We start from the raw sequence: 25,853 nt of genomic DNA on the forward strand, positions 1-25,853 counted from the left end.
ACATGGCCAACAGAGGGCGAAGTTGAGCTACAGGTTAGAGAAACAGGTCGAGAGAGAGGTGGAGGAGGAGGAGGAGGAGGAGGAGGAGAGGTGCAAGCTGGGACAGGTCAGGAGGAGGGGCGAGAGAGAGAGAGAGAGAGAGAGAGAGAGAGAGAGAGAGAGAGAGAGAGAGAGAGAGAGAGAGAGAGAGAGAGCGAGAGAGAGAGAGAGAGAGGAACCTGTTGGACGGATTTGGACTCGCCCAGTCAGGAATACAGGAGGGGAAAAAACAGGAGTAGCAGGATGGTTGGATTTGACTTTTACTGCAGGTAATTTGTCACAAACTGCTTATATTTCTTTCTTTCTTTCTTTCTGTCTATCTGTCTATAGACGTGCTGTGTCAGTCATTCTGCTGGTTTAGGTTGAGAAACTTAAAAAGTGTTCTTGTAAACTGACGTTATGAGGACCGTGTCCCTCACCTGAACGCCAGGGACTATTTTTCACTTGAGCTTCTCACGTTCGCTCCAGATATGACTGCGTGTGTGTTTCCGTGTGTTTTATGACATTAAATCCAGATGTGGTTAGAGTTTTATATTTAAAGACATGGCCTCACAGCGTAGGTGTGTAAACATACTCCAGTGAAGTGTGTTGATACACCTACATTTCAGGGACCCTGTCCCACTCCGTCCAGGTGTTTGAGACAGAAAGGTACCGATTTTATACTGTCTGCTGCTTTTTGGCCACAAAAGCATCATATATGATGAATAAAAATAAGTAACTGAACTAAATGACGTGTGGTGAGTTTCATGATGCGGATATTCTTGTGTTGTATAAACACAACGATAAAATAGATGGAAAGGTACAACAAATGTTCACAATACAAAGTAAATGCATTTTCTCAATGACTTAAAAAAACAAAATGTAATCTTATTTTTATTCAAACTACAAAAGCATAAAACAATTTAATGACTATAATCTGGAAAGATAGTCCAGTGAGAGAGAACCTTCAAATGAATGACATCTTTAAATAAAAAGGGGGGGGGGGGGGGGGGGGGGGACTCTGTCCACAACAATGAGGATTTTTTTTTTTTCATAGATGCATTGATGTTTTCTGTGTTCAACATTTTCAGTAAAAACTTTCACGTTTTACTGTTTTTCAGAAGTAAATATTTATGTGTGGTACAATGTAGATATAAAATAAATGAATATAGAGCTAACTGTATGAAAACATGTATGTTTCCTGTTTATGTTAAGCAACATTCAGTTTATTTTTGTTTTATTTAAACATACTTTACTTTCAGCTCTATAGAAATTTATTTTTTAGGAAACTTCCAAAATGCTTCACGAAGGGATGCAAAGATAATCATAATGGAAAAAACAGTATAGATTTCAACAATATAGAAATCTCCTTTTTGTTGAACACAGCCTGGGTCAACAATTCATTATAAACCCACTACTATAAAAATACATACATAAAGACAGATATCAATTGTTCTTTTCTTGGAACATTGAATTTTAATTTAGCTATATCTGTGATTTACAACAGTACTGGTCATAAATGTTCCACAAAATTATTGGCATGTTGAATATGTCATATAATTATAAACATCACATAAACACAAAATCAACATTCTTTTTTTATATGCCGCTTTATTAACTTTTTATATATTCTTTTGTTTCCACTCACTTGTTGTATTTAAATTCTATGCAGTCCAGTTTTGTGTAGCTTGCATGAAAACAGAAAAGTATTTATTTATTTATTTACTGATATACGTAAGAAGCAATATTCAGCTTTGTTCTTTCTGAGCTGGTGTGATATCTTGCTGGAAGTCTCTATCTCAAGATGGTGCACTGTAGTCATAAATAAATGGGCATTATCAGCAGCAGTACTCAGGTAGACTGTGGAGTTAAAATGATGTCCGGCTAATAGTAAGGAAATCTCTTCCACACCTTTGCTGCACAGCAGAAAGACTCCAAGCTTTCCTGGTGTTTAGATTAAATTCTGCAGAGATGGAGCTTTATCAGACCTTCGTCTGTCCTCTCTGGTCCAGTTCTGGTCCTGTTTGAACTGCAGCCTCAGTTTCCTGTTACCTGAGAGCACAGACACCTGGTGTGGCCCTCTGCTGCTGTGGACCATCATCTTTAAGCTCACAGATGCTCCTCTGGTTGGAACCTGTGGTTATTTGAGCTGCTGTTGCCAGTACAGTCCCAGAGAACTGCAGCTCACCAGATATTTCCTGTTTCTCACCATTCTCTGAAAACCCTGGAGATGGCTGCGTGTGAAAACCCAAGCAGTTCAGCAGTTTTTTAAACACTCTGACCAACAACCATGAATCTGTGTAAAATGTGACTGTGTGATAGAAATGGTTGAGTTGAGTCATTCAGCAGATGTAGAAAATAAAGTGTCCACTGAGACTCATAGGTATTAATAGTCATGTGTCGATGACTGTAACCCTAAAGTATGAAACATATCACAGTAAACCAGATGTTCATTTCTATTAAATAATAACTTTTTTTATATAGATTTTTACATTTTTGCTGAGTGTGTATATGATTCAGCTTTGACTGCAGTAGAAGGAAACTTGTTAAATTTAATTAATTGGGTTTTCTGCTTTAGCATGTGCTCCGTTACACTACGTTTCTGTAGATAACTGATGGCTTCTAAAGCCTTGGCATTGTACTGACAGTATCAGGAGCTTGATAAATTCAGCCAGGACGCCACTGAAGGCTGCGAAACGTAGAACCCGCCACTGGTTTCGGATGACCTCTCAGTAGGTCGTTATCAAGCCATTCATCATCTTTAAAGAGCGTGCAGATACCTGAGCAAGTCCTTTCAGGTTAGTAAACGCTCGTGACAGGAATCAACGCTCAGAGGCCTGAAAACAGGTTTGAATCGTGGAGGCTTGAAGGATTGTGGGATTGTTTCATTTTGGAGGTTTTTTGCCAGGTTTGAGATAAATAACAGAATATGATGATTCTTTTGAAGTTCTTCATCGTACCTGAGAGTTCTTTCTAAAGGGTTGGGTTTGGGGTTTTTCCTCTGTAAAACTGCCTCAAAATGACTGTTTAACCTCACGCTGTATAAATAAAGCTTAATTGAATTGAGCTGAACGGCAGTGGTTGAACCTTTGCACGTCCTCGGTGGTTCTTGATGTCTTTCAGTGGGTTCAGTTTTCCTCCAGCAAACAGTAGAAGAGATTCCTGAGCAGGTCCTTCCAGGGTTATAAAGAATAAAACAAACTGTGGTCATTTAGAGGCTCCGTGGAGCTCTTGAAGCTGATTTTTAAAGTGACACAGAATGATGTGGAAGCCTTTGATAACATTTAGGATTTCTTGGGTTGTTTTTTTTTTTTTTTTTTTTTTTGTGGATGTTTGAAGGTCATTTGAAAGTCCTTAAACCTGTGGCATGAGTGCTTCAGAAGCTTGTAAAGTTCATTTGAAAAGATTTCCTGTTGATGTTTGAGGTTCTCAGGATCCTCATGGTTGCTCTTAAGGTTAAAGGCTCTACTCATAAGCAAGTTGTAGTTCACCCCAAGGAGCCCGTACAGATATCTGAGCTTTACTACTCACGCCTGATGCTCTTTCAGGAGTCCCTCACGTAATTTGGAAATTGGGATTTTGAATCTGAAACTGACAGACAGCCAGCTCTCCCGACTTATTTTCTTCTGTAGTATAAACAGCGGGTGCAGCATGAGATGATTCTGGGTGGAAATGAATCAAACTGAAGCGAGGATGGCGTGCGGTCTGAGCGTGCCGTGTTCTGTCAGTCTGCAGTCCTGCAGGAGGAGTCAGCAGCTCTCGGTTATTTCTGTTTGTGGAAGCCGGAGTGCGACCACACCCACTGCCTCTCACAGGGCGAAGGTTCACCCTGCACCGGATTCTCGGCGCGATTGGCCGCGCGGCCCCGTGTTGTCATGGCAAACGTCCTCCTCCCTGTGTTGTCTTTAAAGTTTTCCTTCCCTCTGATTGGCTGACAGGGCGTATCCTGCCGCAAACCCTCGACTTTGGTTTGATGACTGACAGCTGAGTCTTTTTTTTTTTCTTCTTCTTCTTCTCTTTTACATGGTTTGACGCTGTGGTAGAAGAGGCCGCGATGTGTGTGTGTGTGTGTGTGTGTGTGTGTGTGTGTGTGTGTGTGTGTGTGTGTGTGTGTGTGTGTGTGTGCATGTGTGCGTGTGTGTGTGTGTGAGACATGGACATACCAGCCTGGCAGGGTGGGTGTGCCTCAGAGACAAGCAGAGAGAAAAGTGGGACTGGCTACATTCCAGGATGTCTCTCACATGCCTGAAACACACCTGCTCAGGTGTCTTTGACAAAGTCAGCATTAATTTATAACAAGCAAGCAGCAGATTCCGGCCTTCTCCTCAACTGTACACACCTTTACACATGTTTTCAGTTTGATGAATTTATATATTCCTAGGATTTGTTTTCCCTAAACTGTCCTCATTACTAGTTCCTCGTCTCTGCGCTGAGCTGAAACAGATGGGCCTCTTTACTTGTTCGGACGGCACAATCGCTGCAGGTTATCTGGCGTGGTCCGCTCTGGATCGTGTGTCCTGGAGGACAGGAGTACTGAGGAGTAATTTACTGGATCCATCCAACCCTCTGCACCTCTTTATCCAGCTCATGGTCTCTGGGTCTGATCTGATTTCAGCAGTCCGTCACAGACACATAAACACCCGTCCAGGCCTCCTTTCCTCTGTTTGAAGTGAAGACTCAGTGTTATTGTGCTTTCATTGCAGAAAAAAATACATGTTTACAGGGCGACTCTCTGAAGACAGTGTCTGCATACTGAGAACAATACACCAGAAACATTAACATGGCGGGTACAAAGACATTCATATGGACAGACGACCGAGCTGGATCGTTATTACAGTGACTCTCAACTCTAAAACCACCGAGTCCAGGAGAATCTGGGCTGGAAGTCCCGACGCTCTGGAGGAAAACGTTGTTGTTGTCCCTCTACTGAGCACGTGCAGAACGTGAGTCTCTCCTGCACCACTGATGCTGGTGAGAAATGAGAAATGCATTGTGGGATACATCGCTGTCCTGACCTGATACACACCTCCACGAAGTGGGCGGAGCAAGCTCGCGTCCCGGTTATAAAGCCGCACACGCTCGGATGTGAACTCTGAACATCACGCCGAGCGACGATGAGCTAAAGTACGAACTCACACACTGCCGCGCGCAGACTCCAGACTCCGGCTCCGACCTCCGTTTGTCTGTCGATCTTATTTCTAACAACTCTTACTATTGTTCCTGCACAAACGCAGGAAACACACACACACACACACACACACACACACACACACACACAGCAGAGCCGTGCCATTGAGGGGGCTGCGCAGTGTGGGCGGGGCCTCCGGCAGACAGGAAGAGCAGGCGCTTCCCTGTGTAAACAGAGCCGGGCCTCCTGCTATTGTTCTGAGCGGCTCTGTGCCTGGCTCAGAGGCTGCTGGGCAGGAAGGGTCAGAAATATCAGAGGCTGGACATTCTTCACACTCTCAGTGAGTCAGACAGTCTGGTTCAGTTCTGCTATTTTATAATTGGACACACAATATGTCAATAACCTGAAGTGTGTATTCTCTTTAGCCCCTCCCCCTCTCCTTCAAATGGCTTTTCGCCAGGTCAACAAATAACTTAGCAGGTTTAATTGTCAAATTTAACAAAAGAAAGTCAGTCATTTTCAGCTCTCAAACACACGTGTCTGATTTGAGTCTTCATGTTGGTTGTGTGTGTGTGTGTGTGTGTAGGTACGCCCAAGAAAATTAGCACTGGATTAAAAACTTATTAAAGTGATTTGTTATTTTAGTAGTGGAGTTACTATCTGAGGTGCTGCACAAAAAAAATCCCAAGTTACTGAGTTAGTGGGAGGAAAATGCTCCAAAATCTGGATGATATAACTGAAGTTACATCAGTTATTGGGAGGAAAATGCTTTATAATCCGAGATAAGCGACACGCAGACAGCTCACCACTGTGTCGACATGACACTTACAGTGAGATACGCTTCCTGTTGCTGTCAGGAAGACTGACCCGGTTCAGGATTAATGAAGCTCCTCTCCCAGTAAACACAAGTTTGGTGAAACATTAACCATTAAGATATGTTTGGCCAGTGTTGAAGCTACACACAGACACACACACACGCCTCAGTTTGGAGTTCAGTGCCATGCAGCAGTGGAAACGTGAAACCTCCTGCTCGGGTCGTTAGAGGTGTTTTTCTGCTGTGAGTGGCTGAAGTCAGACCGTCGTGTGGTGGTGAGTTAGGCAGCGGTAGGAGCTTCAGATCGGAGCTTTGACTTGTTCTGACAAGACGACGCAGAGAGACACATAACTGTCATTCCTCTGAGCGCCTGCTTCTGTTTGGTCCTGCTCTTTCAGCCTGCGATGCATTCAGGGCCTGACCTGCTTGCTCCTGGATAACGTTCAGAAAATATTTTCAGGTGAAATACTCACCTCTTCATAACAGTGGCGAGCACCCCTGCACATTCAGAAGATCCCTGGTATGACTCCAGACTGGGAGTGTGTTGTGTTTTTGTAACACTTTGTGGTTTGGTGGTGACTGAGCTCGTTTCTTTTCTGAAAAAACTGGGAAAAGAGAGCTTTACGAGAAAATTACACGTGAGTAGATTAACAGTGGAAGATTTGAGCACTTTTGCTGCCCACTGGTTAGAATTTAACAGCTCTTCCCCATCAAAGTGAACATTTATTAACATGCACCACATAATTAGAGTTAGAAAGAAAAGAAGCTCAGTTCTGTAAAACTCTCCTAGCAGTCTAAACCTGCAGGTTTAGAAAAGGGTCCAGGGTGGCCTGATCCATTTCTCACTGTAAGCTTTGTTTACCAGAAGAAGAAAAAAAAATCAAGCTTTAACCTTGAAAGTATGGGACTAACAGCTCTTTGAGATATGATGGATCCTGGTTATTCAAAGCCTCACAATTTTGAAGAATTCTAAACTCTAGATTTCACAGGGAGCCAATGAAGAATGAAGGGAAGCTAATATTGGAGTGATGTGATCTTTCCTGTTGGTCATGCATGGACTAAGTTCTCAGGGTCACTCTGAGTCAACAGTTTCCTGATTTCAGAGACGCTGCAGATGAAAAAAGCAGCCATACAGACTTGTTTAATATGGTAGTTGAAGGATAACTCCTGTTCCAAAGTAACTCCCAGGTTCCTCACAGAGGTCAAAGTAACACCATCCAGTGTCATCCTATGCCAATTCTAAGTTTTTTCTGGGTTCAGGAGCATAAAATTCCGGCTTTTTCAGGCTTTTGTATCTTTAAGACAAGCTTCTAGTTTGACAAGTTGATCTGTGTCATCTGGTTTCACAGATAAATAGATTTGTGTATCATCAGCATAACAATGGGATTTAATGGAGATATTTTGTTTTTTAAAATTCGTGTTTGTTTTTTGCTTATAACTTTTTCTTCAGCTGAAAAAAAAGCTGATTTGATTGGTTTCTGCAGTCATGTCTGTTTTCTGTCTTTAAGGGGGCTGCACATCAAGTGTGACCTTTGACCCTTGAGCTTCAGAGTCATCTCATCTGGGACGGGCTCGAGCAGCCCGGGGACGCGAACATGGCGGCAAGTTCCTCGCTGCTGAGCAGAGGTCAGTTTGTTTTCACACAGCTTGTCTCAGTTAAACCCGAACTGTAAGAGAGTCTGACGCCAGTGCAACAGCAGTGAAAGAAAGACAGAAAGAATCTGGCAATGGATAGTACCACATGTAGTTCAGTACCAGGGGCAGAAAATCTGAATTTAAATATAAAAATATATTCGCTGTGTTTTAGGTTTGGGTCTGGTCCTGGTGGAGTTCCAGTATGAGTACGAAGGTCGCGATGGGGAGCTGATCTCCATAAAACCCAACGAGCGTTACACCCTGCTGGCAAAGACCAATGATCACTGGTGGCAGGTTCGGAGCGACGGCAACTCCAAACCTTTCTACATTCCCGCCAAGTATGTCAAAGAGCTGCCGTCAACTTTACCCTCGCCTTTGGACTTCGCCGACCCACCAGCTCCAGAACCAGCACCACTTCCTGCAGCAGCTCCAGTTCCTGTCCCCATACCAGTCCCAGTCCCCGTTCCTAAGGCTTTTGAGGACACAAAGCCCAAAGCAGGGGACGAGGTGATGATCCGTCTCCGTCCGGATTCCTCTACCAGACACCACAAGAATGAAAACCGCATGTCGACATTCGGCGTCCCTCTGGATTCCTATGACCTGACGTCTTCCAGGTATCCCAACAACACCCCTGCTGCCCCCACAGAAACTGGAATCCCGCTCACCAATGAGGCCGCCAGCATGACGGAGGGCACACGGCAGCTGCTTGGACTGCTGGAAAACCACAGAGACTCTGGGAATGCTCGAGTTCCCAGCTTCAGTCCGGCAGACCCGATCCCTGCACCGCGGACCCTCACCCAGCCCATCCCGGTGGACATGCCGGTGGTCCCACCTCACGGCAAACTCCTCAACGCCTCCTCCTCCTCCGCCACAGATCCACACGACGGCGAGGAGATACCCATAGAGCCGGACGAGGAGGAGGAGCTGGAGGAGGAGATCTTGCAGGAGGAGCCGAGCAGTGAGGAGAGTATGGGTAGTGCAGAGGAGGAGGAGGTACTCCAGGAGGAAGACCACCACCACCACCACCACCACATTTATGAGTCAATCCAGGACCTGAACCTGGACCTGGACGCTCTCATTGGGGACAAAGCCATTCCAGCAGCACCGACGGAACCGGCACCTTCCCCTCCTACCACACAGGTAAGACACCTGGAACCACCAGTGGCGTCACTGTGGAGAAAGTAACTCGAACATTCAGTTTCTCCAATTTCATCCAGTTAGGAATGAGGGATACTCCATAAAGTTTTGAAGTCCTTCCAGTTGAACTGTTCATTCTGTTGCACGTGTTTCACTAGTACAATAGTTGGTATTCATTCGTGTTATTAACAGGTTTTTCATGCAAAAAACATCTTAGCCTTCAATGAAAAGTTTAGAAGTATTGATCCACGATCCACAATTGCACATTTCCAGTGATCTGACTGCTTGAAACTTTCTGGAAATCAACATCTTTAGAACTCCGAGTCTTCACACTGAATCTTTGTGGCATGTGCTGAGAAAACACCGGTTGTTGGAGTTCATCGGGAACTGAGCGTGCGCCTGATAGGACATTAAAGGAGCTTCAAACAAAAGGAGAAAATATAAGAAATGACCAAAACATGTCATTTTTATAGAAATCATTAACATCATGATAATAATTCTTAAAAATAATTTTGTGCACTGAAATATGTTTTGTTACATATCATCATCAAAATAGAGCATAATCAAAGGTGTTTTTGTTTTGATGTCGTATTTTATGTTTTGTAGCAGAAATTCTGTCCTTTCAGTGTGTGTGTGTGTGTGTGTGTGTGTGTGTGTGTGTGTGTGTGTGTGTGTGTGTGTGTGTGGGTGGGTGGGTGTGGGTGGGTGGGGGGGGGCAGGAGCAGGATATTGTGATGTTGGTGAGTTCAGGGTCTGTCGGAAACAGCAGGAAGAGGGAAAATAGGATAGACGCCTCTACAGCGCTACCTGCAGGATGGAAATGAAAGCGCACGTGTGTGTGTGTGTGTGTGTGTGTGTGTGTGTGTGTGTGTGTGTGTGTGTGTGTGTGTGTGTGTGTGGTAAAGAGAGAAAGAGAGAAACTGACCTGACGGGTTTGAAACTGAGCCTGAACTCGGGTTTACAGCAACAGTTTCCTCTGAGGGAAAAGTGGTGAAGTTATTGTTTCTGTCCTGAGCAGAGTAAAGAACAAGACATTCAATTACTGTTTCAGGTACTTAACAGGAAACACTTTGGTTAGCGAGGAACGTAAAGTCTGTGTGTCAGAGCTGTGAATATTAAAATGACAAGACTTAAACCTTAAACTTCTGAAAAATGAGAACGTGACTGTTCAGATCCACTGGTTTTGGATGGTTCCTGTTTTTTATGGCTTTGCCTTGAACTTCCCTCCTCTGGGAACAGATCGTGGCTGCAGTGTGGAGGCCGTCATGTGATACTTGTCGTAGTTTATGATCTGTTTGACACCAGTCTTGGTCATATGTTAGACTAGTTAAGTTTGGGTCAGTCTCCAGGCTGATGCTGGACTAGTTTGTGGAGTTTCTTATATTTCAGACTCGTTTGGGAGGCAGAATTCTCAGTAGTTGTTAAACCAGCTTTGAATTATTTATGGAATGGTTTTTGACATACTTTGAATAAATCATTAACTAGTTTTGGACATACTCCAAACTATTTTTAGACTTGAGTTCGTGTTATCAGATGACTTTCAGAATTATTTAAAACTAGTTATAGTGTAAATGTGCTCTAGCTGTGAAGTTGGATTTGTGATATGTTATACCAGTTACAAATTAGAAATATTTAAGAAATACTTTATGGAAGAAAGCAAGCCGTTGGAGATGCTTTGTTGACCTCCAGTGATCTCCATCTAGAATCTGTGGGATGAGCAGGGCAAAAATGTTCTCGGAGGCTCCAGATCACAGGTTTCCGGCATTTAAAGGATCTAAGGCTAACGGAGAGAGCGCAGAGCGAGAACACAGAGTGACTGATAACATATCCACCTGTTCTTCTCCCAGTCGGACAGCAGGTGGCAACATGGAGTCATTGTGCGTCTGTGTTTATAGTAACTTCTCTTGCTGCGCAAGTACAAATCTGTATTTTCTTCCTGTTGGAGGCTCGGTTGTCTGTACGAGTTCAGCGTTTTAATGGTGAAATGTTTCCTGAAGGCAGTAAACAGAAGAAACAGCCATTCCCCAAAGGCCTGATGGGATTGATAAGATGCCTCTGAGTGAAGCTGTGAGACCACAGCTCATGTCTGACACAGCCAAGCGTCCAATTAAAACCTGCAGAAACGCCTGTCTGTGTTCTGTGGAGGTTCTGGAGATGTTCCTCCAGGTTATCCAAAGGAGGGTTTGAAGAACTTCTTAAATCTCTCATTCAATTTAGAAAAATGTCCAGATTCCCTTTAACATTAAAAACACACACACAGTTCAGTTTTTGGGGGGTTCCCGAACTCATCAGAAAGTTCCAGAGAGGTTTTTTTTTTCCTCATCAAATACGTCCTTTAGATCTGAGAGAAAGGTGTAGAATACGTTGGCAGGATTCCAGTTCTCTTATTTCAGAAAAACTCTAAGAAAATTTGAGAAGACCTTGAAGCTTAAAGCTATAGTGCGTAACTTCGGTCGCCCTCTAGCGGAATTCTGCGTTCTTACAACAAGAAAGCCGGCGCTTCCACATGACGTACTCCCAGGTGTCCCCGGTGTCCCCCTCTCCCCCTCTCCCCCCAACCGCTGCCACGGGGATTCGCGTTTCCACGCCGCGAATCACCGTTGGAAATGGCTTTTATTCTGTGTGAATAAGGACAGCTAGAATTATAAACCAAGTCACTTACTTATCCAACAGCAGCAAGGCAACGTCTGTGTCTGCCCTCAGCCCAGTTTCTGCTTTCAACGCTCTCCACCGAGGAAAAGCCACGCCAACACAAATCCTCGTTTGACTTCTCCGTCGGTCACCTTCCTTCTTCGTCAGCAGTCCTTCTGCCGACCGTCCAGGCTGTTATTTTGGAGGTAGGATCCACTTCAGGACTCTTTCTCGGCCGTTTCTTTGGATTATCCGCCATGCCGCTTCCTCGTTCTGCCTGAGCTCTGCCTGTTGCTATGAGACCCTCCCGTCCTCCCCCTCCCTTTTTACGTAATTACGTAAAATGCGTAATTTCCTCCGCGCCAGCGCGGGAATGTCGATGAACGGGAATGCTGGTCGACACGCAAAGCAAGAATTATATATATTGAAAAATCCCGCGACATGTTAGAGGAGCCGATGGGCTTAATCTGCATTTTGTCATCTCCACTAGTAGTGGCTTGGCTAAAACAGACATTCATAGACATTTAAAGTTACGCACTATAGCTTTAAGAAACATTTTATGGAAATGGTCAAACTGGCTGAAGTTTAGTAATTTTAAATTGAGACTTCATTAATTGTTTGTGAGGATTCTGGAAACGTCCTGCTGGCTGTTCCATGAGTTCTTCAAGTAATTTTAAATGTTGAGTGTCTTAAAAGCGCCTCATACATTCCAGTAACTCCTGTTTGGAAAACGTTCCTTGGGAATCTCTAGAATCAGGAAAAACCTAAAAATGACAAATGAGTTTGGAGGCTCATGAAGTTGAGTGGGAAGACTTTGAATTCTGGTTTTAAGAAATTCTAAAGATTCCATGTTTGTGAGGGTTCATGAGATGTTTTCCCACTGGAACCCTGGAAAGTCCTGAGAAGGCTTTAGAAATTGGTGAGAAGGCTGCAGGATATTTTCCTTCTTTATTTCTTTTTTGTTAAAGATGTTTTAGGGAATCAGTCAAAGGTGTTGTTGAGGTTTAATGAAATCCAATCATTCATTTTGGTCAAATTCCAAGCGGTGAACTGTTGAAGGACTTATTTTCATGGTGGGACTAGATGCTGGATCTTCAGCCTTCCTCCTTTACGGGGGTCACACAGATCTGGGAAATCGGCAGCAGCTGGGGAAATCTGGGGGTCAGGGGCTGCAAACCTTTTCCAGCAGGATCTCTGCCTTTTAAATTTCTGGGATTTTTTTTTTAAATAAGCAAAACAAAGATGAGCATGAACCTGTGAGCCATTTAATCAAAACACAGTTTACAGCTGAATTTGTCCGTGCTGTCCAGACAAACCGAAAGTACTTCAGCATAAGTTTGTCAGTTACAACAGGAACAGTCCATAAACGTCCAGCTGTTATCTTTTAATGCGAAACACATCAGGAAGTGAAACATTACGCTGAGATTAGCGGCACCACGGGGCTCCTTCATAAAGAAGCTGCAACCTGCACAGGAACACAGGCAGAGCGAGCTGCACTGCATGAACTGCGTGAGAAACGTTTTGGACGTTATTCTGGCAGACAAACTCATCATATAACACAACCAGATGCATCATGGGTAAGTTCACAGTAGTTTCACTCTGTTTAAAGCAGGTTCTCTCTCTCTCTCTCTTTGATATAAACTAAAGAAACGAGCTGTAGATTGAATTTTTCGGAGTGAAGATTGTTTGTGTTTATGGTGAACTGTGAAAGTCGGTCAGTGATAGATATCTTTTTAATACAATCTGCTCTTTATAAGGTTTTATGTGCCATGTTGTCTGGTTTACAAGCAGTTAGCCAACTGCAGATTAGTTAGTAGGTCATTAGATCATTTACTTTTGTGCCGTGCTGCTGAATTTCATGTCAAGTGACTCGAAAACACAAGAAAACAAGTTGATATTAGAATTTTAAGGTTTAAAAATTAGTTCCAATCTTCTAGCAGCTGTGTGTGTGTGTGTGTGTGTGTGTGTGTGTGTGTGTGTGTGTGTGTGTGTGTGTGTTTATAAAACATGGGAGGAGGTCTTCCTGTTGAACAGACTCTCGTTAGAATGACCAGCTGAAGTTTTCAGAATCAAAAATCAAATCAAGTTCATTTATAGAGCGCTTTACAGCGACATAACAGAAGACCAAAGTGCTCTCCAGCAGCACAAACAAACATGACACCACAAAACCAAAGCTGAAAATTTTAAAAAACAATAAAACCACAGAAACCATAAAGCTTTAAAAACTTTAAAAACCACAGTGCAGCTCAACTGAACCAATAAATATTTCTCTCTTGTGCAAAGTTTAACACATGGATTCAAACTGATTAATTATGTACCACAGTTACCATGGTAACCAGTCCTGATCAGCAGGTCAGATGTTGAGTCTGTATGTTTGGTTTCATTAGGGATGCTTTGAAAATATATTTTATAGTGTAGAATTGCTTTAGTTTGCTCTCTAAAATTGTATTTAAAATTTTAATTCTACAAACTCTCTCTCCCTCTTTCTCGTTCTCCCTCTCTATCTCTCTATCTCACAGAGCTCTCTCGGCCATAACTCGCCCATCTATGCCAATGTGTCATTTGTGAAGAAAACATCTCCTCCTAACACCGCTGGCTCTGACCTCCCCTCACAACCCCCCGAAGACCCCGCCCCCTCAGGAACAGGCCACACCCCCTCACCTTCAGGCTCCTCCTCTGGAGCATTAAGCCCCGCCTCCCCCGTCAGTCCTCCAGTGGGATGGCAGGTAATGTGATCTGTCATTGGCTGAGCAGCAGGCTTGTCTTTTGCAGTTTTTGAGAGTGTTTTCACGTGAAAATGGAAAACTGTCTTTGCGTTTTTGGGGTTCGTTTGTCTCTATGTCCATATGAATGTCTGTATTTGTCACTGTTAATGTTTATAGCTCTGTGTGTGTGTGTGTTTGTGCGGATTAATTACAGAAACTAACAGCATCAACTTGTGGCCTGGTTTGCTAACTACATCGTTTTCAATATTTCAGCTGTTGCCATCAAAATGGAAATCATTTTCAAAAGTTTGCTGTGTAAACGCAAACTAAAAACGAAAATGCAAAACTTCATGGGAACAGGGAATTTTGAAGAAAAAATCATGTTAATAATTATGAAAAGCAAAAGTAAGATTGGAGTTAAATAAAAATGTGAAACATTTCTTTTGACAGATTGAATTTAACCACTAAATGAAGTTGTGAAAGTGGAGTAGATATGAACTAAATTTGTGTTGCGGTTACCCTTCTTATTTTCATTACTACTGTTTTGATGAGACCTGTAAAGTAAAAGTCAAGATACTTTTTGACTCCACTTTTCTTTTGCTTTTCCTACAAATTAACAGTATGAAATGACTCAGTGAAACATGATGGCAGATGCTGCTGGGACGCTACATAGACCTTATCTTATCCAAACATAATCTTTATACTGTATATTCCAGGATTTGTTCAAATTCAACAACGTCTTATCAATACAGGATTGGACAGAGATTATGGAAACATTTACAAAAGAACAGAGTGATTTAGTACCTGAGACCTGTTATGTTTAAAGGTGCATTAAGGAGTTTGCACGTTTTATGCGAAACAACGGCCCCTGCAGGCCTCGAGCGTAACTGCAGCTTAGTGAAACGCTCGTGCCTGTGGCTTGCGTCCATGTACGTGCACGGAAGAGGGGAACTCCTTCCTCGCTCTTTTAGTAGCGCTCGAGTAAAATTTAAGTTTCTTTTACCTGGTGGGGTCTGTGCTGGAGCTGTGGCAGTGCTAGAAGTCGGTCTTTTCTTACTTTCTGGAAGCTCCATCCTCAATAATGTTCAGTTGTTGCTCGCTAAGCATCTGGCGGAGTAATGGCGGACAAAACGAAACCCAAGGAAATCAGGCCAGCGGGAGCGCGCATTACGTCACATCATCTCAAATTTTCCCCAAAAAAAATTCTGGTGCCGGACCGGCACTGCAACTTTCAAGTGACAAATTAGTGCTGTTAGCGGTACTTACAATGAATATGTCAGGGCACATTGTGCACATCGTAGTATATTTGTACAATGGTGGTGAAATAAGTATTTTTGGTGGAAAATAGTGGAAAATAAGTATTCTTAAAGTTGAAAAACTCCTTAATGCACCTTTAAAATTAGATTGAAGTCATTTGAGTGTCTTGATTCTGTGTTTCTCTGATACATTTTGCTGAGTTTACGCTGAGTTTAAACTTGCTTCCCTGCCATCAGTTCAAGTTACAGCGACGTTGTGAGCTGATTAAAGTTTGATCACATGAAACCGGAGCTTGAGCCGACCGGACACGAAATGTTCACGTCAACAGGCCACAAACGCTCTGCTCAACGGCATCCCAGCAGCATTTGCAATTTACAAATGAACATTATTGAACACTTTGACGGGAGCCTGTGGCGCACAGCTTCCACTTGTAGTTTATGGATGTGGGAACTTTGTGTTTTCAGACACACACTGACCAGGACAGTGGGAAGGTGTTCTATTACCATCCACTGACCAGACAGACCACCTGGTCCGCCCCCCGCAGCCCTCCGTCCTCATCCAGTGGACAGATGGACCAGAGTGGGGTGGAAGAGGGGATTCCACTCTCCCCTCTGGTCATCCCGCCCTCACCTCAGGTACCCGGCTCCACCCGAACAGACTGAACGTGTAGAAAACTCCCCCGAGTGCTTCAAACCTCCACCTTCTGCATCCCGTCAGGAGTCTGCTTGGGAGCAGCTGGTGGAGGAGGCCTCGGGGAGATTTTACTACTACAACCGTAAAAACGGAGCCACGTCCTGGACCCCGCCGGAGCTCCTGGCTACATCCCCACCGGGATCCACCACCAGCGCGAAGTCCGAGGACGGTCCGGTACGAGCCGGGATCACGTTAATGTCGGCGTTAAAGACCAGGATCTCACTGATCAGAATGTGACAGAAATTCAACTCTTTCTTCGTCACCAGTCTTCTTGATCCTTTAGATATATTGTTTTCATTTCTGTTTTTCTTTGAAGCCTCCGCTGCCAAAGGCAGATTATCCCGTCAGTGACCACAGCGACAACGACAGCGTCTTTACCGTGGTAACTGCTTCACAAACACACACACAAAACATTTCTACGTGAATAAAGAAACCAAAAAAAAAAAAGGTCATTTAAACCTTCCTCCTGTGAATTTTATGAGTTTAAGTTCACTTTGTCTTTTTTTTTTCCCATCATCCTCAGCCATTAGCGGGTTTGATACCCAGAGCTCATCTGGACCTGAAGGATCCAAACAGCAGCCAGAGCAAGCAGCAGGAGGTGGATATCGTCAACCCGGCAGTGGCGTCAGAGCAGCACGCGACTGTTCCTTCATCATTTAATCCTCTGGCTGGTTTGTTGATTCTCGCAGTTCCTGAATTTGCCCCAGAGGATGGTGGGAAATGGAGTCCCTGAGGAGGGAGCGCTGCAGCCAGCTAAACCCTGGAGACACAGCGTGGCTGAAGACGTGAGTCCAACCAACCGGATCCATAAAACCGATATGAACATGATTAGAATTAAGATCAGAATCAAATGAAAGCCTGATGTGAATCTGAATTAAAAAACCAAGAACCTCAATAAAACCTGCTGAGAGCCTGAACCAGATTAAACCAGGTGTGACCCTGGATCTTAAAGGACTGTGAGTTTTTGTACTTGTTGATGACCAGAGAATTTTAAGAGATTTAAAGAGATTTCTTTGGTTTTAGACATTTTCTGCAAGTCACCACAGGAACCTCTCCGACTTAACCGACATGAACAGAAGAAACTCTCCAGATAGTCCACAGGTGAGATTACAACCGTTATTATTCCTCAAAAACCTTCCTGTTCCTCATCCATTCATCCATCCGTTCATCCGTTCATCCATTTCTTTCACTCATTGTCTCCTGCTGTCATCCTCTCCTCACTCATCAAAGCTGTTGAACAGATACGGGCTGAAGAGGAATCTGTCCGATCGGAGCACAGACTCCCGTCAGCTCCACGTAGGTCCCGAGCCCTGATTGGCTGCTGGGCGGTGCCGCCGTTCTCACTAACAGACGCTAACACCTCATTGGTCGTTTCAGGGGAGCGCTGTCGCTCCATCAGAACGTCTCAAAGAGACGTTCAGACCGGCGTTTTGTAACCCAGAAACTTTCTTCCCGTTTCTCCACTAACCTCGTAACCATCATCTGGGTTCGACTGTGGGTTCTGCTCTCTGCTCTGCTGCTGGGTCCAGGGCTGGTTCTTCCTCTGGGTTGTAGCAATAGTTCTCTCTGACGTTCTGCGGTTTCTGCTTCTGTCGGTGCTGCTGCTGGTTGTTCTGATGGTTCCGTTGTTGAGTCCAGTTTTGGTTCTGTTGTTGTTTAATTCCACTGTCAGTTCGGTTGTTGGGTTCCATTGTTTTGACCACTGGTTCTCATGCTGGATGTATATATGATTCTGTTTTTCAGCTCGTGGCCTGTATGTTGGTTCCTCTCTTGGTTTTTCCACTGTGTCTACTGTTGGTTTCAGTGTTCATTGAACTTTATATTTTGGTATTAGTTCTGTTTTTGACACCAGTGTAGATTGTATTGTTTGAATTAAAATGAGCCATACTCTTAGTGCTACAGGATCTCTGCTCATTTTTCTGTTGGTTCTTCGATTAGTTGTACTTTGGCATCCTTTAATTTTTGTTGATATTAGTTTTACTGTTGACTGTTATGAAGATGTTTCTGTTAGCTCAGTTATTTCCTTCTACCATGCTGCTGGCATTATTGTTTAATCACCTGTCGTCTTGGATGTTGATTCTCCTGGTAGCTCTACTGCTGTCTTTACTCTTGGTCCTGCTGTTGGCGTGTTGTAAATTCAGTGTGTAAATTCAGGATAAACTGTAATAGAGCGACTTGAACATAGAAGCAGAACATTACCTAGTGGCTGATGTGTCTTTTTGAAGATGTGGGGAAACGTATGAAGAGAACATGAGCAGAGAAACCACAGACCCTCCAGCACTGTTAGAGCTGTTTGGGAGGTGTTAATGGCAAAGTGTGTCTTTAGAGTGCAGTGTGAGTCACCGCCAGGGTGTGTGAAATCCTTGAAAAGGCCCTTTGGATCCTGGAAAGTGTTTCAGGTAACTGGGAGTGTTTCCAGGACCGACGCTGAAAGAGAGTCTTCAGGCAGCGCTCATGTTTACAGAGGAGTCACATTTCAGGTTCAAATACTCACCTGTGTGTGTGTGTGTGTGTGTGTGTGTGTGTGTGTGTGTGTGTGTGTGTGTGTGTGTGTGTGTGTGTGTGTGTGTGTGTGTGTGTGTGTGTGTGTGTGTGTGTGTGTGTGCCTGCAGTGCCACATGCTGGAGAAAGCAGGAATCCTCAACAAGACCAAAGTGGCTGATAATGGTAAAAAGATCAGGTGAGGTTTTTTTTGTATTACAAGCCAAGGTTTAGATATTTTTATTTTTTCTGCTGTGTCTTACTGTGAGCAGTGATTAAACAAACCTCGGGTTGTGTTTTTGTTACACAGGAAGAACTGGAGTCAGTCCTGGACGGTGCTGCATGGTGGGATCCTCACTTTCCACAAAGACCCAAAATCTGCTCCCACTGGGAACGTTGTGAGTACCGGCTGTACGACATCGACACAGAGAATAACGTTTACTCATGAAAAACAGTGTCAGTACTTAGAGAAAAAAAAAATACAGAAATACACTTATTTTCACACTTCATACGTTATGTGCCTGTAGCCCGAAAGCCATAGTGTGAATAGACGCCTTCAGACTGCACGTGCACACAATCTGAAAAGGAAGAAACGGTGCCGACTGAGTCATACTTCTGTATCTCAATTTAGTATTCAGTATGTTCCTGAATCTTTCTGTTTTACTGTGTACACAATATTCATTCAACAGTTCATGAGTGTACACATACTGTACATATTATCATATAAATTATACAAGCTACAGCATTAGTTTCTCAGCTGAGCTTAAAATATCTGTGTCATCTGCAAACAAATCGACTATTTCATTGAAACTTTGCATGTGTCATGATGTGTAGCATAAACTGTTTGGGTCTCAATACTGACCCCTGTGGGACACCACAAGCAGTGTCCACGCACGTCACTGGAAATCACACATTTACACAAATCATTGTCTCTCACTAAAGTCACTTTTCATAATGTGTCACACTAAACATCTGATGCCATCATTTAAAAAACTGTGTGAAATACTTCAGTCTGTAATCCTCATGTTGTTATCAAGAATATTTTTAAAAAGTCAGGAATGGTGTGATGATGATGATGATGATGATGATGATGATGATGATGATGATGTCTCTCCCTCCCTCAGAGTAAAGCCTCTCAGATTGTTCCAGAGTACACAGTGGAGCTGAGAGGCTCCTCGGTGGGCTGGGCCTCGAAAGACAAGTCATCCAAGAAGCATGTTCTGGAGGTACGTGGTCAACATTAAAGTAGCGTTTCCATGGTTTCAGTAAGTTTTAGGGGTTCTGTCACTATTATGTTGGTTTCTATCATTTTCACTGGTTTCACATCATGGTTACAATAGGTTTCTGTGTCTTTAGAGTTATCTGTTACCATAGCTACAGTAGATTTCTTGAGCTCATTGACATCTGTTACCGTGGTTACAGTAAACTTCCATGACTGTGGGGTAATCTTTTGCCATAGTTACAGTAGTTTTTTTGCATTTGGTTCTGGTGGGTTTTTGTCACCTGTTACCATGGTAACAGTAGTTTTCTGAGTTCTGTTCTGGGTGGATTATTTAGGAGGGCTCATCTGTTATCATGGTTGCAGAGCATTTTGTGGGGGTTTTGTTATCTGTTCCCATGGCTGCAATACTTCTTTGTTTTGTTTGGGGTTTTTCTCATTTGTTACCATGGTTACAGTGTGCTTCTGTGAGGTTTTTGGTCATTTGTTACTATGGTTACAGTATTTCTATAGGTGTTGTGGGGTAGCCTGTTATCATATTTACAGTAGATCGTAGCATTTTTTTTGGGGGGGTAGTTATTCGTTGCCATGGTTACAGACGTTTTCATTTGGTGAATGATGCCTCATGCTTTCTGTGTCCAGCTGAAGACTCGTCAGGGCTGTGAATATCTGATGCAGTATGACACCGAGAGCATCATCTGTGACTGGCTTAAAGTCATCCAGGACACCATCAAACAGCTGGTAACACACTCACACACACACACACACACACACACACACACACACACACACACACACACACACACACACACACACACACACACACACATGCCAAAATCAATCATTAAGTAAATCCATCATCTTTTTTTGTTGTTGTTGTTCTTTTTTTGTAGCTAATTCTGTGAAATAAACATCAGTTCTCAGTTCTCGCTTCTTTTTGCTGTTTCAGGAGGAGGACCATATCTCCGATGATGAGGAAGATGTTTCAGACAAAGAAGACAAAGACAGAAAAAGAACATGTGAGTCACAACTCCATACTGTCCACATGATGCACCCGATGATGATTTGAAAAACTGAGACATTTTGCTGCTCCTTCAGCCAACAGGGGCTCATCGGGTCCAGAATCTGAGCAGAGTCGAGTTCGGACCAAATTGCGACGTTTCCTCCAGCGAAGGCCGACGCTGCAGAGCGTGAAGGAGAAAGGCTACATCAGAGGTAGGAACTCACTACTGTGTGACCAAAGCGCAAGTCTTCACAACTTTACCCCACACTCAGCATCTGGCTTTCCTTTGTCAGCCAGACTGATAAAACTAACCCACCTTCAGTCACACATGTTTGTGTTTTGCTGTATGGTTGCGTTGTGTCTATTCTGACGCAATTATTCACACACCCTGATAGTAAGGAATTACACTCGTCTAATCTGGAAGTAAGAAATACATAGATTATTTTCTCAGCGTCACTCTGAGTCGACACCTTCCTGGTTTTAGAGGCGCAGGTGAGATACTTCACCCCATGCTGGATCTGAATGTGTTCCAGATAACGTGTTCGGCTGCCACCTGGACACACTCTGCCACAGGGAAAACAGCACCATCCCCAAGTTTGTGGAGAAGTGTATCAGAACAGTGGAGAGGAGAGGTACACTCCAGAAAACACTCGAAGCTGTTCTAGCTGGTGTGTGTGTCCAGATGTTTCCTGATGTCCCGTGTGTTTGTGTGTGTGTGTTTGTGTGTGTGTGCAGGTCTGGACGTGGACGGGATCTACAGAGTGAGTGGAAACCTGGCTGTGATCCAGAAGCTGCGACATAAAGCTGATCATGGTACGGAGATTCACGCCTCTTTTCACACCTTATGAGGAGGAGCTGCTCTTCTTTCTGCTGTTTTCGGAGAAACATCTCTCCTTTCCCTGACTTCAAGAACCACAGCATTAAGCTGTACGTCATTCAAACCACCGATGGTTTCTGGAGGGAAATAAACAAGGCTGTAAAAGAATCAAACGGATGCTCTTAAAACTTGATGTACTCAGTTGTCAGAGATTGTGTGTACGGTCCAACATTTTAAACATTTTACCATCTTGTAAATCGAGAAAATTTGACGGTGACATCGTTTCCTACTACATTTCTTTATGTTGTTAGCAGGTGTAGTCCAACGTGGTCGCCATGACAACACCTGTCCGTCAATCCCTGACCAGTATTTTAGGTCATTTTTAAAGACAGAAACAGCATGTCTCAGTTAAGATCTTGTCTGAAATGTGATAAACTGCCTGCTCACACACACTGACTGCAGTTTGGACTTGCGTGTGGTTTGTGAGAGAATGACTAAGAATAATACCACGAGTGGCATCACATGCAATCAAGATTAATGAAATGGTAGCTCACCATGGTGAGCGTGTTAGGAAACATATTGGTGTGTTACAGTTGATACATATCTACTTTAAGAATAAAATGTGACTTTAGCTCCTACTGATCAAATTCATAGACGATGCTGTGCTTTATGGGAAGAGAGAAGCTGCAGTGAATGACAGATTAAAGCTGTATCACCCAGCCCAGCTCTCTCCTGATTCCTGTTGTGTTTGCTCACTGCAGAGGAGCAGCTGGACCTGGAGGACGGGCAGTGGGAGGAGATCCACGTCGTCACTGGAGCGCTGAAGCTTTTCCTGCGAGAGCTTCCCGAGCCGCTGTTTCCCTTCAGCTGCTTCGACAAGTTCATCGCTGCCATCCGTCAGTATTTAACAGAATGATCAACATGGACATGCGATGCATAGAAGTCATAGAAACACACATGAAAGATTACTAGTCTTAAATTCAAACAGTCTTGTGATATTCACAGAGATCTAATTATGTGATAAGCAATGTGACTCTTCAAATATGATCCTTTAGAAGTTCTGCTGAAGTCTCTGTTTGGTTTGATTCTAGAAAGTCAATAATAGATTTGATTGATTAGTTATGTCTTTATAAAGTAATGGAGCTACTTGCTGCAGATAAAAAGTAACTTGTTACTCGGTTAAGTTCCTAAAAAAGGTCCTGTGTTTGTCATGTTCACAGATCTGTATGATTGTACTGTTGTAGTGAAACAGCTGAAGTTCCGTCAGTTGGCAGGAGGAAGATGCTCTATAATCTGGACGTTAGTGGAAGTGACTGAGATTAATGACCAACATACCGAGAGACGAGGACAGCTCTTAGAAAGGGGAAGCGGATGTTGAAATTCATGAAGACTTCCATTCTGTTTTCCCTGCAGAGATCCCAGACCACAGCCTGAAGGTCTCCTACATGAAGGACCTGGTTCAGACTCTGCCGCTGCCCAACCATGACACCATGGAGCTGCTCTTCAGACACCTGCGAAAGTGAGTCAGCTCACTGTCATACAACCTCCAGTCAGCCAGTGCTGACTATTGGTCCAAACCCATCTCACCTGAAAATGAAAAGAATTTCCCTCCACGGGTCCTGGAACCAGAGGTAGACCTCTGTTCTAGGAAACAGATACAGTAATTTATGCCTCATGGCGAACGCCAAATTAACAAACAAAATATCTGTTTTAAAAACCCATGAAGGTGCTTTTCTTATGCTCTACACCTCCTCTCTCTCTGCAGGGTGATTGACCACAAGGAATCGAACCGGATGTCCTTTCAGAGCGTGGCCATTGTGTTTGGGCCCACGCTGCTGCGCCCTCAGACCGAATCACCCAACATGACCATCCACATGGTCTTTCAGAGCCAGATCGTGGAGCTCATACTCAAAGAGTTTCCGACCATCTTCTCCCAGAGGTAGGAGAAAGCAGCGATGCCTCCATCCGGCTCTCCGCCAAGACCTCCAACTGGACTCTGATGAGGCCTCAAACTAAACCTCCAGCTGGACATCCCCCAACTGGACCTCTAGCAAGACCTCTGAGTGGAACTTCCCCACCAAAGTTCCACCCATTGCTCTGTGGATCTTAACTTCTACACAAAAGACCAAATGTTGACCCCACAGGCGACACAAGACCTCCTTTTAACCACTAAAAAGATCCAAGGACCATCGACGAGTTCGACAGCAGCCACACTTTGCTTCCAGAGCCACCGACCAAACGAACCCTTCAGTCACCTTAAAAACCAAATATGATCTCCGCCCAAACCTTCAAAGAAAGAAACTCTGAACTGGATCGGAGAACTTCATCTTGAAACCCGAAGGACCAAACAGCTGATAGAAGATGCTGGATGCTCTAAATGTTCTGGACCCGAATAGGATCTCCTTTCCTTTGGATAAAGAACGCATGAACGATGGAGTCTTTTTGTTTTCACTGAGCTTACATGACCTCCACTTGATCCAAACTATCAGTAACTAAACTTAGATTTGATGACCTCTTTCACTTTATGAAGCAAACGAGGTACCTTTTCTACTGAGTAAATTTTCTTTTCAAAAGACGTGAAACAAATCTGGATTTCTTCATTTTCTTTTCTTGTTAATTTATATTTATGTTTTTTTTTTCTCCCAGTTTCTATCTAGCTGCTACTCTTCAACATCTAAACTGACACAGCTCATTCCAAATCAACAGATCGCGCTTTTTACAGACCATCTTTCAAAGCGGAGTACTTCTTTCTGCTTGTTTGGCTGCAAATTATCTTTAATGACTCTGAAGCTGTGAGGACTAAAGAGCAGAAACTCAGCTGACAGGTGGTTTGTAGTGTGACGATTCAAGTAACAACGAACTCAGTTCTGCCACCATGTGGCAAATAGAGGTCATTTAATTTAGTTTATTGACACCAGCAGTTGGTTCAACTGAAGCGTTATTCAAACAAGTGTTCGGCTGAATGAGAGTTGTGATAATGTCATCAGTGTGATTGACAGTTTTGCACATAAAAAAAAAACAGTAAGTCTGTGCGTTGACTCACAGGTGTGTGTGTCTTTCTCAAGCGTGACTCAAACCAGGGTGCAGTCAGATTCAGCATGATGAAGTTACCAGTGCGGCGCTTGACAGATCAAATGTTTCCTAGGATGGAGAGAAAAGAATCAAAGAGAAAAACGAGTGACACGTGGAAAACAGACTAAAATTGGATCTTTGAGTCTGGATTATAATGCTGAGTGAACCCCGGATGTTTCCCTGAGAGACTGACCACTCACTACCAGCAAATGTGCACCAAGATTGCCTTCACTGTAGCTGGGAGACACAGTATTCCATATTTAAGAAAAAAAAACAACAACTGTTGACCACATGTTGCCTCGAACTGAGAAAAACTGAAAAGAACAAAATGATGGAGAAATCCCAAACTGGATCTTTGAAACCAGCATGGTAGAAGATCATGGGAGGCTCTTCCTTGAGGAATTCCACCACTTTAAATGTTTTACTGAAATATTCTAGTGTTTATTGTGAAAGGGGTTAACTCTTCCTGTTTGAGTCCTGCTGTTATGATGAATCAGCTGTTCAATACTGTATGTTTTCAATGTTTTTAAATGGATTACAGACAGAACAAACTGACAGATTTACTTCTGTACATAAGAGGTTATTTTACAGACTTTTATTAGAAATAAACCTGATCTTTATGAAATGTGTTCATTGTATCTGTTTTGTCAAACGTCATTGGTAAAATAACGTTTTAGGGTGTACTTTAAAATGTGGAAAAACTATTTGTACAGAACTTTCATTGTTGCCTCTTTAAAATGTTGGTGACCAGAAACACGAACTTCAATTCTATTTTTATTTTTTTTTATTTTTTTTATTTTGTTTTACAAACAGGAAATCCATGAGTAAATGCATTTTTTGTCTGGGTGTATTTATTAGGTACCACGTGGTGTAATTTGCTTCCACATGTAACGGTAAGGAGCGTTTCATCTGGGGTGTGCTGTCAGTTTGGCACATGTGAGATCAGTTTTATCAGTTGTCCCTTTACGAGGCTTGGGTATTATAAAAATTCTTTGAGAGATCGTAGAAATACGAGTTATCTATTCTGGTCACAACAGTTTAACAATTTCCACATGAACAATGCTGTAGGCAAAGCGCTGGAAAAGTGGCCGTTTGGAACATCTTCAGAGTGTTTTATTTTACTCAATAAACTAACTTCTGCTTTTTTTTGACTAAAAAATCGCTCACTAAAAATTCAAAACAAAGCACGTCCTCTTCCAAGATGGCAGCCACGCAGACGCGTCGGCTGAATGAAACGTCTCCA

General features: G+C 43.3%; 1 protein-coding gene across 2 annotated transcripts; it reads left to right on the forward strand.

The window, feature by feature from the left end:
- The first annotated feature begins 207 nt into the window (after window positions 1–207).
- LOC115386571 (rho GTPase-activating protein 27-like) lies at window positions 208–24,982 on the forward strand. Of its 2 annotated transcripts, XM_030088947.1 has the most exons (22): window positions 208–308; window positions 7,469–7,586; window positions 7,768–8,735; window positions 13,883–14,089; window positions 15,790–15,960; window positions 16,043–16,192; window positions 16,335–16,400; window positions 16,542–16,616; window positions 16,708–16,803; window positions 17,042–17,119; window positions 17,249–17,314; window positions 18,631–18,698; window positions 18,810–18,897; window positions 19,624–19,725; window positions 20,361–20,459; window positions 20,668–20,737; window positions 20,817–20,933; window positions 21,255–21,353; window positions 21,457–21,534; window positions 22,300–22,434; window positions 22,952–23,057; window positions 23,304–24,982. In XM_030088947.1, the coding sequence occupies exons 2-22, from the start codon at window positions 7,556–7,558 to the stop codon at window positions 23,479–23,481; spliced, it is 3,048 nt and encodes a 1,015-aa protein (XP_029944807.1). In that variant the 5' UTR covers window positions 208–308; window positions 7,469–7,555; the 3' UTR covers window positions 23,482–24,982. The 2 variants fall into 2 exon arrangements, with proteins under 2 accessions (XP_029944807.1, XP_029944808.1); XM_030088948.1 differs by lacking the exon at window positions 17,249–17,314.
- The last annotated feature ends 871 nt before the right edge of the window (window positions 24,983–25,853 follow it).

This window comes from Salarias fasciatus, chromosome 4 (genome assembly GCF_902148845.1).
Source record: "Salarias fasciatus chromosome 4, fSalaFa1.1, whole genome shotgun sequence".
Lineage (NCBI taxonomy): Eukaryota > Metazoa > Chordata > Actinopteri > Blenniiformes > Blenniidae > Salarias > Salarias fasciatus.